Genomic DNA, 14,488 nt, shown 5'->3' with positions numbered 1-14,488 from the left:
TGTAGAATTTGGGCGTGGCCTGTAGGCTCCAATGGTCCATTTGTGGTTTGGGAGTTACTCCTGCCCTGTAGTATCAATGTGCCAAATTTCAAAACTTTTTACCATTCAGATCCTCAGATGTTGTGCACTTTAGGAAAATAAGGAGAATAATAATAAGTAATACCAGCAATAGCAATAGGTTTCCTCCTGACGGATGAATCGTAAAAAAAGATAGAAATGTAACTTAAGCTACAGGATACAACCAGCTGGAAACCTGAAGAGTTCCTGAAGAGAAGCTTTATTTACTAGTGTTACTCTAGTGTAAGACTGAAAATTCGTATCTAAGGACCGCTGTTGTATTAATAAAGACTGCTTTTCACAGTACATTCATATTGAACATCCTTTCAACATGCTTAGGACTCTTTGACTATACAGAGTAATCATTTATAATCCCACACTCTGGTGTAACCATTTGAGTCTGGTTCCTCTCAAGGTTTTTTCTTTATGCCATCTGAGGGAGTTTTTCTTTGCCAATGTCATATCCAGTTTGCTCATGAGGAATCAAAAATCTACATTCTTATTGCTCTAAAGCTGCTTTGTGACAGTGTTAAAAGTCAATAAACTTGAGAAAACTTACATAAGGTAAAGACTGTGCCGTCAGCTTTGCATTGAAACAAGAGATGAACATTTGGCAGAGAAGCTGATGTGCACATGAACAACTCCAACATTTCAACTATGCACTGGAAATCTGCTATGGCACGTAAATGCTAATTGGGTGGAAATGATGTGGCAAGAAATCGTAAACAATACTGGACCCAAACTAGAACTACAGCTAGCATATAAGCACTTTGTCGGCATGAAATAAGCACTTATATGATCCATCTTCAAACGGACACAAATACGGCCAGTTCGTAGTTCCTGCCAGGTAACCATCAATCATATCCATCCAACCATTTTCCGTACCGCTTGTCCTATAGAGGAAGAGCTTGAAGCCTATCCTAGAGAACTTGAGGCACAAGGCGAGGGACACCCTGGACGGGACGCCAACCCATTGCAGGGCACAATCAGAAATTTGCAGGGTAAACAATTTGTAAATGCCAATCATCATGATTTTGGACTGGGGAGGAAACCGGAGTTCCCAGAGAAAACCCCTGAAAGCATGGGGAGAACATGCAAACTCCATACATAGGGGGCTGAGGCGAGAGTCAAACCTCCAAACCTGGAGGCGCGAGGCATATGTGTTAACCACTAAGAAAACTGACTTTGAGGAGTAATCTGGATAATGAGACAAGCTAAAAAAGTCTTTGGTTTTTTTTCATTGATATGGCTATTCGACACCTCCAGTCCTGACACAGCATTGCTGATTCCACATTGTACCTCTGTCCTTATACTAATGCTATTGGCTATTAGATGGCATTGGTGTCTACTCTATTAGGTGAAGCGCCTGGAGCACTGTGTCTATATGTTCTGGGACCTTTTCCATCCTTGTCCACTTGCTGGATCACCTCTCCATTTGCTGCTCTGTTTCCTCATGTTGTACAAATTAAGCACTGGCACTGGCAAAGATCTGGGGGGGGGGGGGGGGGGGGGTTCTTCTATTAAATAAATGGCAAGCAATATGAGAAAATATTTTAGTGTAATATTGTCATAAATTATCCTGAAATACAGTGTAAAAAAAAACTACATTTCTATTATCAAATTTAGGACTTTCCACAAGTGTGTCTTTTTATGTTGGTGGTAGTTTATTTATTTTGTTCATTTGATCCATTTTTTTTTTACATGACACTTCCTGTGTCCATGTTAGCGCATGCTTCTGAACATGATGCCTGAACATGAGGCTCAGAATCATCCTTTAAAAGAAAAGCAAAGACAAAAGAAAGACAAAAGAAAAATGAATCTAGTCACTTTTTTTTGTGTGTGTGTGTGCCAAAAGTACAGCAAATCTATCATTAATCAGCAGCATCTTGTCGGGTTCTTCCAGGCAACCGTATCCATAAACAATGAGTCATTTTATTGGCAAGACCTCATCTTCCAGGCTAGCCTTGGCTGAGTTGTGTAGCCTCCTTTGCCTGTGAGAGGCGAAACAACTAGCTTCAATAATTAATCCAGCCCAAGATGCATCAATCACTTCATCTCAGAGACGCAGGGAGACAGATACCAATCCTATTTATTTCAAGAAGAGGCAGAGGAAGAGGGGTGTGGATTACACAGAGCAGTGCAGGCACACCAGGCTGCCAGCCCGTATGAAATAGAATAATACATAAGCCTTCAGCATGTGTGGCTTAGTTCCCCTGCCATTTGATCCATAGAAGTGAGAACACAATGGCATTTACTCGCACAATCATGTAAATATTAGGGGCAAAACAATTCACTGAAACCAGCATCGCTCACATGTAGCAGTAAAGCATGCAATCAGGACCTCCCAGGTTTCTTTTCTTTTTTTAAAGTGATAAATAAACGAAAAGTCTATTACAATACACAGATACAAAAGCCTGACCAAGCAGTTCAATACCAAAGGTAGAAATCTATTTCTCCATTCACTGAATAACTTCTCACCTCGATGAACACGAGGGAGAAAGAAAGAAGAAAGACGAAAGATAAGAGGATGGGGAGGGAGGCAGGAGGCGGGAGGCGGGAGCCAGGAATGGAATAAGAATCGAAAGAACAAACTGGGTTCAATTTAGCAGTACCCACAGGAGGTGGGGTGACCTGTATGGGCTACAATAGAGGTCAGGTGGATTTTGAGCAGCCCCACTTGTCAACAGAGCATACAGGGGTCCCCTGCATTACAGACATCCAGCAGAAAACTGAAAGGTCCTTGTAGCATTCATGGCCCCAGACTGACCTGTAGGTATGTTCTCATTACAAACAATAGCAAGTGGACCAGGGGGATCGGCTGATCCCCCAACCCCACCACCTCCCAACCGCACCCTGACTGTGCTATTGCTATGAATAACACAACACAAAAGCCTCCTGGCCACTTCACTCAAAAGGGTGCTTTGGTTAGTTTACGAAAATCTTACAGCTAAAAAGCCAAGACGCCCCTCGAAGGTCTCTTGATCAGCAACAAGCTCACTAGGTCTGTAACCCACAAAGAAATCCAGGCTGGGATCATAATTATGACTGTGGAGTGTAAAAGCTGGGGGTTTGTTGTTGTTGTTGTTGTTGTTAACAAGGCTTTTAAGGATGCATTTACAGGCCCTGGCTCTACAGTCTCATTTATATATAATTTACTGCTAAAATATCATCATGATTCAAAGAAGTAAGCAATTCTCTACAAATACATGGGTACACGCTGTTATATTTACAATTTCAAGTGCGGCAAACAAATGGTATGCAAATGTTATGGCATGTAAATGAAAGCAGGACTATTTATGTAAATTCAGCTTCTCCCAGCAGAAGATGATATTCAAAGCCCTAATCTCAGACATGACATTTGAGGAGAAATCGACAGCTCAAGCCGAGACTTATGCTCGCCTCATTAGCCATTCCAGTCATGCTCCGGACAGCTGCTCGTAAAAACGTTAAGGCATTTCCTCATAGAAAACAAACATGACCTTTAATTTCTACTGATTGCCCCAGAGAAGCTAATGAACGTCTCGACAAACACTTGTGATTCAGGCAGGGTAATTTTAATTGTGCACAGTCTAGAGAGAAGGAAAGAGAGAGAGAGAGAGAGAGAGAGAGAGAGAGAGAGAGAGAGAGAGAGAGAGAGAGAGAGAGGGAGAGGGAGGTTTCATCCGCATGTTCAAAGGAAGACAAACATTTAATCATGAACAGTATTGGTTTCAATTAACTAAGAAAAAAGTGGCGAGGGATGAGAAAAGAAAAAAAAAAAGAAAAGAATTGACAGCTGCCAAAATCATCTAATTTGTTTGTGTAATCAGCAAAATGTATCAAAATGCATCATTAAAAAGTTAAATGCCTGTCTTTGTGATGGAAACAATTAAAACGTCTTAATAAGAATTGTTCTAATCCATACAAGCGAGCCTTAATCCAGACGAATCCTGTAATGAGGTCAGGCTATTCTGCTGGGGATTGAGCAGAGTTCTCAGCAGCACAAACACACAAGCAAGCGAAGGAACAAGGAAGGGAGGTGGGTAGAGGTTACCACCCACAACAACAAGAATGTTTGGCTCAAAAAGACATGGAGGGAAAAATATATCAGTGTTCTGGACAGACAAATGTCTGCCAAGCTAAATTTTAGTCAGGGATCATGAACTCTGCCGTTTGCAACAAGTGCAATATAAGGCAGCGTGTGCTGTGCTCACATAAATATATATATGTGTATATATATATATATATATACACACACACACACATATATAAAATGTTTCCTTATTAAAAGGAACAAAAATGGCTCGGGGATGAGAATGGAGCATTCTAGATGTGTTTTTCATCTGATATTACAGACAGTAAAAGCAAACAGGTTTGGCTTGCCAACGCCAGAGTTCTGTGGTGCAGAACTCTCTCTCGAGCACCTACATTGTGTGTTAGATGCATGCAACTTTCTTCCTTTTGGATTCTGAAATGTGCACTGTATAGTAACACTAATTTAACAGGAAAGAGCACTTCAACTCGAATTTTCCTAGTTCACGAGAAAGGTTTCACTATGGAAATACGAATGATGCAACAATCAGATACATAGATACGTTTCCGTTCCATCAAAATCAGTAAGGAGTTAAATATCATGACTGAAATTTGCCTCGGGAGCTGTGATTAGATAGAGTTTTCCATTGTAAATAGTCATATGTGCTATATTTTAGATTTCATTTACTGCAGACTAAATCAAATGCAAATAAAATCAATAAATAGTAGGGTCTCTTCGACATTCTGCGTTTTTGCGTCTCTCATTAGAATGGTACAATTCAACTTAAAATGCTACAACCTTGCATTGGGCTGAGATACATGCAAAAGAGAAATCCATTTTAATAGGAACACCTGTAGCCCTTCACATTCATGCAATTATCCAATCAGCCAGTCATGTGGCAGCAGGTCAAGAGCTTCAGTTAATGTTCACATCGAACATTTGAATGGGGAAAAACATGATCTCAATCACGTCAGTGGGCTGGTTTGAGTATTTCAGAAACTACTGATCTGTTGAGATTTTCACACACAACCGCTTCTAGGATTTAAACAGCATGGTGTGAAAAACACAAACATCCAGTGAGCGGCTGTTCTATGCGCAGAAGCGCCTTGTTGAAGAGACATGTTAGAGGAGAATGGCCAGACTAGATTGAGCTGTCTCACTCTTTACAACCATGGTGCGCAGAAAAGCATCTCAGAATGTACATGTCAAACCTTGTGACAACAGGAAACCACATCAGGTTCCACGTCTGTCAGCCCAGAACAGGAATCTGACGCCACAGTGCTACAGTTTGGGTGGGATACAAATTCTAACCAAACTTATTTTCCATGCTGAGATTTCTGAATAAAACTATACTGATGTAAAGGTTTACTTTATGAATGCCATCAATTAGGAGACTTCCATCAGACACTCGCTAAGATTTTTGCACTCCAACAAGAAAGCATAAGCCCTTCAAATCATTAGTCAAACAGCAGCTCACGTAAAAATGCAGTTTAAACTTCTCTAATAATACGACACGTTTTATGCCCAACTGTACGGATTTCCTGTGATGGTGTGAGTACTCTGAGCTGCAGGTTTATGAGTAGAATTCAAAGTGGCTGAAAAAACCCCATGGGTTCCAATGTTCACGTAGCACCTCCTCAGGACCAATCTGAATCGCAATACTTCAAAATAAAAAAATCACAATGAGTATCAAATCAACAGGCAGGTTAAATCTACCACTTAAAGTGTTCTTTGGTGCGTTCCTATTGAGGATAAAATGGTAGAACCTTACCGTCCAACAAACCCACGAGGATGTACATGAAGCGATGCGGACAGTTAAGCTCCTTTATTTTGAATGCTGTAAACACATGTGCCTGTGTAGTTTTGTGGAACACATTACATCTAGTTTGGCTTTTGTTTTAATTCAGTGTTCTATTTGAGAACATAGACTACAAATGTAAGCTTCCAGTGTGTAAGCGATGAGCCGTTCTGCATAAAAAGCCACAATGTAAAAATTATAACTGGAAGAGAACACTAAAAAAGTGACTCATGTACATAGCTGTTATGCCTCCTGCCATTCCTCCTCCTGTCCCAGGCTCTCAGCATTTGGAATCGTTGTCCTACTAGCCACCGGCACCTGCATCTCATTATATCATTCACCTGGGACTCATTTACTGGACTTATTTATACCCTGTTCCATCTCCCCTACTGTTTGCAAAGTCTTGCCATTTTTTCAGCATCTCAGCTGCTGTAATCCTGCTGAAGCATAATGGAATTTCAGGCCTGAAGAACTTCAGGAAACTCATAAACTATACAAAACAATGGCAAGCAATCAAAGATTATCTATAGTCAGTGGCACCTGAGCAAGAAATGGCCGATCTGGGAGTTTTTGATATTTCCATGAAGTAGTAATTGGAGAAAACAGAAAGTTTCGTCTAAAATCTAAAATAATATTGGGGAAAATTCAATTAGCGTACAGGCTGCTATGGAGGACAAGAAAAATCACACCGGTCTACCCTTACCATAACTGCTTTTGCACATAAAACTAAGGAAATTATTGCAAAAGGTTATGCAGTAATCATACTTTTTTGAGCACGGCTAGTCTGAACAGGACATAAATACTGGAGTATATATCAGAATATTCAAATTAACAAGGAATGCCCTAGCATTGTTCCCCAGGCATGCGAGTCGAGAAAATCAGGAGTTGCTTAGTGGTGATACATTTCAGGATTCTCAAATTTATTCAGACATGCTATAGGTGCACAACCATAACTCGTGATTTGACCCTTGGGGCATGAAAGACACTTTGGTCCTTGGCATCAACACCGAGCGAGAGATTTGTGTGCATAAGTAAATAGTGAATATTACACGGTGCGCCTTGCTGGTGTTCAGAAAGAATACGCCTCTCTACAGCACATAAATGTCATTTTCAATTTTATTACAAAATCATTCTCAGAGTTTGTTTTAATAAATGCTAAGAAAACAGTCATTATCTCTCGAAGGAACAGAGGACAGAATGTATGCAGATGACTATTACATGGATTCCTGAGACATCTGCGAGACAAACAAAATGCTGAAAAAGAGATATAAGAGAGAAAGCTCTTTCCTGTTAGAGGTTAGACCTAGAGTTGTGAGGTAGAATTTACCTACGGTTGACCTTTTGCCAGCTGCCCCATATCTCTGATCAATGGCATGATGCTCGTTGGGATGCTCAAGATGCACTCATTTTCATAATACAGACACACAAGAATGTTCTTCTCAATAATCCAAGTTAATGGATTTCACTGGCAGGTACGTCCCCTCTCCTGAGAGGGATCGTGTTGTCTGTGATTTGGTAAGGGGAATGTAGTCATTTCTGCCCTGGTGTGCCAAACCTCTCTCTTTTCCTCCTTTTCTGCCTCCTCCGTAATCAGAACCCTCTCTCTGGATGGGCGCGACCGGACGTGTGTGTAACGAGAAGACTGCGGACCTCTCAGCCCACCTCTCTCCAAGAGCTGCTCCAGTGCCGTGTTGGTCCACCAAGGCACCATAGCATGCCAGTGTAAGATGGAGAGAACGATTCCTAATGGCAGGGTATTAAATGTAAAGCAGGGCGTGGCTGAGCTCTTGCGTTCTGTAGTTCGGCTCGGTTGATTCTGTCGGCTCGTGTAGCTGAGGAGTTGTTTTATCGAACAGCCAATACTTATTAAACGTCTGGATGTCAAGCCAGCTCAGTACTGGAGATCTGAGCTTTCTATCACGCTAACTGTGGCATGGCATGGTACCAAACAGATACCTTAAACCTTCAACTCAAGTCTTCTGAAAGGACATTATATCAGTATTCTTATACAGTTCTGCTTGCACGCTGACATATTTGACACTGCAATACAAAAGTGTCCAGTTAAAACATAATAGGTCCTTCTCATAATAGCACTGGTGTTATCGTTTTGAGAGACTCTTCAAGGACTCCAGCGTTTCGAAACTTTCGACATAACCGATTCCATTTGATCTTTAACGTAGTGAATGAATGCCCTCGCTGTGTCACATTAATTTCAACCAATAGATAAATAAATAAATAAATAAAATAAAAACTATTTCTTCTCATAAGAAATTTTACTAGAATAAAGGTTCTTGTAAATTAACCAGCAAGTAGAGGAATCTGAGAAATAGGATTCTAGAAAGGTTTATTCATAAATCATTACATACACAAATTACATCCAGGATGCATTGGGACAGTCGAGAACACGGTGCAGTCTATAAAATGGATCGTACACAAAGCCCAAAGCTGCATGTTACTGAAGTGATACTAAAAAATTAGGCTCGGACCCTAAGAGGCCTGAAAAGAGCTCTGAATTTCTTCATCGTTAGCTCTGTAAGGTTGCCTCTATAATTAGCCGACATAATCTCTCTCAGACTGTGATAATAATGCTGTAACAATACTGATTTTGTTATAAAAGACTGCAGCGCTTTTGCTTTTTCTTGGTAAATAAATTGCCAGGCTCTGGCCTAGATTTCCTCCTAATCTCTTAATGACAATTTAAAAGCAAAGTTCCTAACCGCCTCCCTACTTACCCCCATTTCGCTACTTCTGCTTTCTCTTGTATTTCGATATGGATTTAGTATCTTATTTTCATGGTTGAGACGTATTCTTGCACATTTTCTCCCTGAGTACGTACACAAGGGGAATTAGGGAAAAAAATCTGAAAAACATGGATGAATCATCATGGCCATGACTCATATACAAACATCTCCACGAACAGCAGTGAATGATGAAAGGTTGGCATGTATACACAGTCTCTGCACCAGACTGGCTTTTTGACCAGTCAGTTAATATCAGAGATTTCAAAATACCTGTGCAAATCATTCCAGGTTCATATGCCAACTGGCCAATCTCTCATTTTATTGGGGAGGAGAAGACCGGTGTTTTGGCATGTGGTAAGTCAGTGCTTAAGGTACTGGGCAACTGACCAGATGGTTATGAGTTCAAATCTCAGCATCACCAAGCTGCCACTGTTGAGCAAGACCCTTAAACCTCAACTGCTCAGTTGTATCCTGTCTTAATTGTAAGTTGAACTGTGCCAGCCAAATGTAAAAGGTTTTTCATTGATAACTGCTACTAGCGCGCATCTATGTTGAACTGTGAAGCTTTTACACAAAATGTGTAACAGTCGGCAGGTCTGGTTATATAATATAACTGGAGTAAACCTCACAGCATATAATATCGTGGCAGCGTAAAATTGCGATTAAACCGTTATATATAATCGCACAAGCCTAGTGTGCAACGGTGAGCTGATCTCTTTTAGATTCCAAATGAAGATCGAGCACATCGACATACGCTGTACAAACACAAAGAAACTGGGAGAAACTACAATGCATGACTTTCAGGCATCAATTGCCCAAAAAAGGCACAAAGCAACCATTTTATCATTATAAGTTTCAAATAAAACAATGGCTCCCTCTTGCATGTTAAGACACTTTAAATTTCAAGCAAGGAGAAAAACAAGGAGGCATTAGGGATGCAGGACAGGCAGGAGGAATATGCAGAGAATAAATGAGTTGTCACTTTAGGTAAGAGTCACACCATCAGCAGCAACAAGAGACTCCTTAATCCTTCTCAGCCTGCCATCAGTGAGTCACTCCAGCCCTGGTGTGTGTCTGGCGCACATGAAAGAGAAATGCCCTTGGTTTTGGGGAAGGTTGACTCCCCGCTTTCCCATGCTACCGCCTCTCTTGATGTGTGCCACATAAGAATTAGGTTGCCTCCACGGCTGAGTCGCAGCCCGCTCCACGCATCCGCACTGATAAGTTGACATTAATCTAAAGGGCACCTGACAACATATTAAATGCTCTTTAATGTGATGCTGGAAATACTACTAGTTTTCTCCTTCCTTATGAGGCATCTGTCGTGATTTAATTTCCGTTATAAACAGCTTGACGGACTGTATAAAGATGCGTCAGTCAGCGAATTGCTTCTACGGGAATGCAGACGTTCTCTAATCAATTAAAAAAAAAAAAAAACGAATTAATTTTGACTGGGAGCACAACACTGCCGGTCAAATGTGTTATATGTTACGTAATCAGCTTCAATTAGGAACGCGTTAAGTGATTGTCGGGAATGTCGTCGTAACGCTGCAAGAACTGGATGATGAACGTATCCAAAGTCCTGTGTGGGGATTTTCATTTACATGCGCATGAACCCCAATTTGCATTAAACAAAACACAAGAAAACATTTACAGTTACTCCAGACAAGATGCACAAATACTCTGAGACTTGAGCTTTCACTCTCTATTCCAGCATTGTCATTCATTTCCTTCTGCTCACCCCCCTGAAAAAACATGCTTGTCACTCCATAAAGAATACACCACGGGATGAAGTAGTGTATTCAATTCATAAATATCCCTTTAAGAGGGCCGCGGCAGTGATTTGTCATCGGGGGCTTTTGGCAGGGCTGAAATTGATGCGAGAGTGACATTTGAGTTATGTACGAGCCGGTGGCAGGCTTTATGATTTCCAGGGAGGTAGGCTTACCCACCACGACACTACTCACCCCCCATGCCCCCCCCACCCACACCCACCCACCCACACCTTTAACAACCTTCTCAGGAGAATGACGTTCATTAAAAAGTAGAGGAGAGCCATTTAAAAACTTCATGAATTATGACACAAACCCCCACTAAGGGTTGTATCCTTTGACGATTCCGCTGCCGGTCGTTTAATGTGCTAAAGCGACATAGATCAACTGTATTGTATTAAAAAACGTTTTTGTTGTTGTTGTTTTTTTTAACCAAAAAACTGTGCGATAGCAATCATTTCAAATCCAACCAGGTTTAAGCAGCTGAATAATGCTTAGTTTCAATCTCCTGGTCGGACGGCGTGGGAAAAAGAGAAACCGCAAAAGCAGACAGAACACGAGCGACAAATAAAATGTGAAAATCAAGCAAAACACTGTCTCATTTCCATTAAACGATAAAGTAGTCGGACGGAGAGAAATGAACTAATTTAAAATGGCTGGCCTACAGGTCAAGGACAAGCGGCAAACTGTGTCTGCGTCTTTTTTCTTCACAAGGTTCCAAACAAACAGTGAGCATTTTCATGTTCAATGGCGAAAAAATAAATAAAAAAATCTGAAAGCGCTCTTATCTTTTCCTATTTGTTTGATGCATTGTGTGTGAAATACCTTCCGACTTTGATAAAATGCAGTTAAAGTGCATTTTCATATGCAGATTTTTGGGGCTTTGCACTTTTAAGATAGCCCGGCTGCTCTGCAGGGGCATGGATGTGTGTAAAATAGCATGCTGACTACAATATTAAGGAGATAAACCAAAAGACTGAGCTTTATGTCGAAATCCTCTACAAGGCGGTATTTCACAGCAAATCATCTTTTATATGTTTTAAAGTTAAGATTCGGGATACGCTGAGTCTGCCATTTGAAAAAGAAACAAGTGCGAAAGAACTTTCTACAGATTTGCGAGGCTCAAAAAGAGATTCGGCGTTACATGTTGAGGGAAATCCATTTTGAAGAAAAGACAAGCTGTGCTCGTATTCCGGCACAAATAAGGAGTGGTACCGAGAGAACTGACAGTGTGTACTAATGCAACCAAAACCATATGTTATTGCCTTCTATAAATAATCCACGGTCTATTTATAGTGGTAACGTTAATAAAAATGGCTGAAGCAGATGGTTGAGAAAGTTATATGATGTCGTTTCTAACTTGCAAACTGCTGTTCGGGGGATCGAATCAGAAAAACCTACATCTGAGCAGATAATGTTGAGATCTCACCCCCATGCATACTACTGTACAATGTTCACAGTATGTAAAATATGTACGTTACTCCACATGAGTAATGAGTGTTCTGCTCTACGCTGAGTGAAGCGCTGAATCATGGTTCACAATGCTGCGAAGGCAAAATGATATCTATGTTCATACACCGACTGCAGCTGTGCTCATTAGGCATGTGTCAATAGAAGGCTTTTATGTGTAATATTTTAATAACATGGATGCGTTCATACTGATACTACAGTCGGGTATCCGTCGCATTTACTCACACTCGTACCAGCAAAAACGTTCCAATACCACTATGTGACGTAAACCTAGTGTTTACGTTATTGTGTTAATGAACAGACGACAGGGCATGCCGGCGTCTTGTTACAATATAAATAACTTGATAAAACATCTCAAACGTAAAACTCAGCACGAGGAGTTTTAAACATAACACTCAGCACACTGCTAGTGAAAATATCAGCTCTTACCCAGTAAGTTGTTCTTGATGATCAGCCACTACAATGAGGAATTCTAACTAGAGATGCACCGATACTAAATTTCCCAGCCGATACCGATAACCGATTATTCAGAGTGATATCGGACTGTGAAACAACTTCGAATAAAGTTTTTATTTGCATTTTTTTCAGGATTGTGGAATGAATTATTATTAATATAATATAAAATATATAAGGCAGCAGTATCGTTATCGGTTATCAGTATCGGCTGATATCACTCGGAATAATCGGTTATCGGTATCGGCCGATATCACACTGAATAATCGTGTATCGTTATCGGCCAATACCGATACACGATTATTCAGAGTGATATCGGCCGATACCGATAACCGATTATTATGCTGCCTTTTATACCTTCTTTTAAATGAATAATAATTAATTCCACAATTCTGAAAGAAATGCAAATAAAAACTTTATTCTAAGTTGTTTCACAGTAACTGGTCTCATAAACAGAAAACACATTACTCAAATTAACACTAACACATGAACTCAATTCTGTAGATTAAAGTAAGGTTTCTTAACTTATTGAATGTTATTAATTCATATGAACATTGACTGAATACTAAAAACCCTCCTGTTAGTCTCACACTCACCCTCCAGAAACAAAAGCATTTCTACTTCATCATTAAATATCAAACTGGTCATATATAATATCAACTTTTTTATATATTAACATTAACTGGATATGAAATATACTACTCTACAAATGTATTTTTCTGTGCAATATATACTTTTTTGTCAATTCATCTTAATTTGAATCTTTCAACGGTGTACTGGCGCTTTAATTCAGCTCGAGCAGTGCGGCAAAATAAAAATTAGACTCGACGCCGAAACTCCGGCTTCACTGCAGCGGCGTCCGGTGTAAAATTTTTATCAGTGCAGAGATTACAGAGCTTACAAACTGCAGATTTATCATCATTCCACCCAATCAGACATCATCTTTACACACAGCACGAAATCGATGTGTTTTCCCGCCCTCTTTTGATTGACAGGATATCATCGGCCCTGATCGTCGGATGTTTTTAAACGATACCGATTATTGGCCGCTACATCGGTGCATCTCTAATTCTAACACAACGAAGAGGACATTTTACCTAAACCTGCATGCAGTCATACTCATTAACTAACGTAGCCAACTAATGCATTTCATCTGAAATCAGCTCGCTAATATTATAAAGTCCAACCCTGGCGATGTACGTGCATGGGCACACACACGCGTCTGTGATTTTCAAGTCCACTGTTTAAAACGAGAGAAACGTAAACAGAGCTAAATAAAATGTTCCATGATGTCCCTGATTAATTAATGCTCAGTAGGTTACTCATTTCAGTATCGGTATCAATGTGTACAAAAACCATTCTCATACTCGTACTGAAAACTCGGACTGAAACGACGGTACTGATCCGTCGAAGCTGCGATAAAAGTTTATACGAGTGTCGTGACATAAAAATCAGCACCTGCTTTCGCTCGTTATGTGTGCAGAGCCTCCGTAACACTTCCTGCTAAAACCCGGTGTCAGATGCATAGCTTAAAATAAAGAGGTGTGATTTCTATAAGGTCAGCAGCGGTAAAAAAAAAAAAAAAAAAAAGACAGCAGCAGATGGCAGGGAGAGGTGACCTTACCTCATTCGTGTTCCACCGGTGTCTCTCTTTTGGCAATGAGGAGCATTTTGGTAGACATTCAAGCAGCTTTTTGGGCAGGTATATTTTCAAATGTCCATGTTCATCTGAGGACACAGAGAAGAGCACAGTAAGCGTATCAGCGAGGTAAAGTCTTGTGTGTATACATTTTAACACCCTGTAGAATAAACGAGTTTACAGGCATCGCAAGGTTCGTGTCCAAAACAAGAAGAAACAGCAGACATCTACAATATGATATCTTGGTCAAACTTGGCGTATAGGTCGGGGTTGTCAATCATACCTGCCTACGGGCCGGGGATCTGCTTTGTAAAGGTTCTAGGCCGAGTTCTAAATAAAAATCTTCTCATGGATCGTGAGTTAACTAAAAGATTTTACACATGAGCATCTCTGTTATTCCAAATATAGGGTAAAACAGAGCAATAATCTCAGAACCATAAACTCTGCTACTGACAAAATGTGCTATGATATGTAATTCTTCATCAGCAAGTTCAAAATCCGATGCTCCCTTTCCCGCGTATCTTTCCAAAAGAACTCATTTAGGAG

At 40.4% G+C, this 14,488-nt stretch overlaps 1 protein-coding gene across 11 annotated transcripts in view; it reads right to left on the bottom strand.

The window, feature by feature from the left end:
- The window catches only part of camta1a (calmodulin binding transcription activator 1a), a 439,144-nt gene that overhangs the window by 399,704 nt on the left and 24,952 nt on the right, over positions 1 to 14,488 (bottom strand). For all 11 annotated transcript variants that reach the window (XM_017488154.3, XM_053686534.1, XM_047160515.2 and 8 more), the window contains one exon: positions 13,928 to 14,031. In XM_017488154.3, the coding sequence (XP_017343643.3) occupies positions 13,928 to 14,031 (104 nt within the window). The remainder of the gene's footprint in view (positions 1 to 13,927; positions 14,032 to 14,488) is intronic.

Source organism: Ictalurus punctatus, chromosome 15 (assembly GCF_001660625.3).
Source record: "Ictalurus punctatus breed USDA103 chromosome 15, Coco_2.0, whole genome shotgun sequence".
Classification (NCBI taxonomy): Eukaryota; Metazoa; Chordata; class Actinopteri; order Siluriformes; family Ictaluridae; genus Ictalurus; species Ictalurus punctatus.
This window is presented reverse-complemented; position numbering and strand designations above follow the sequence as displayed.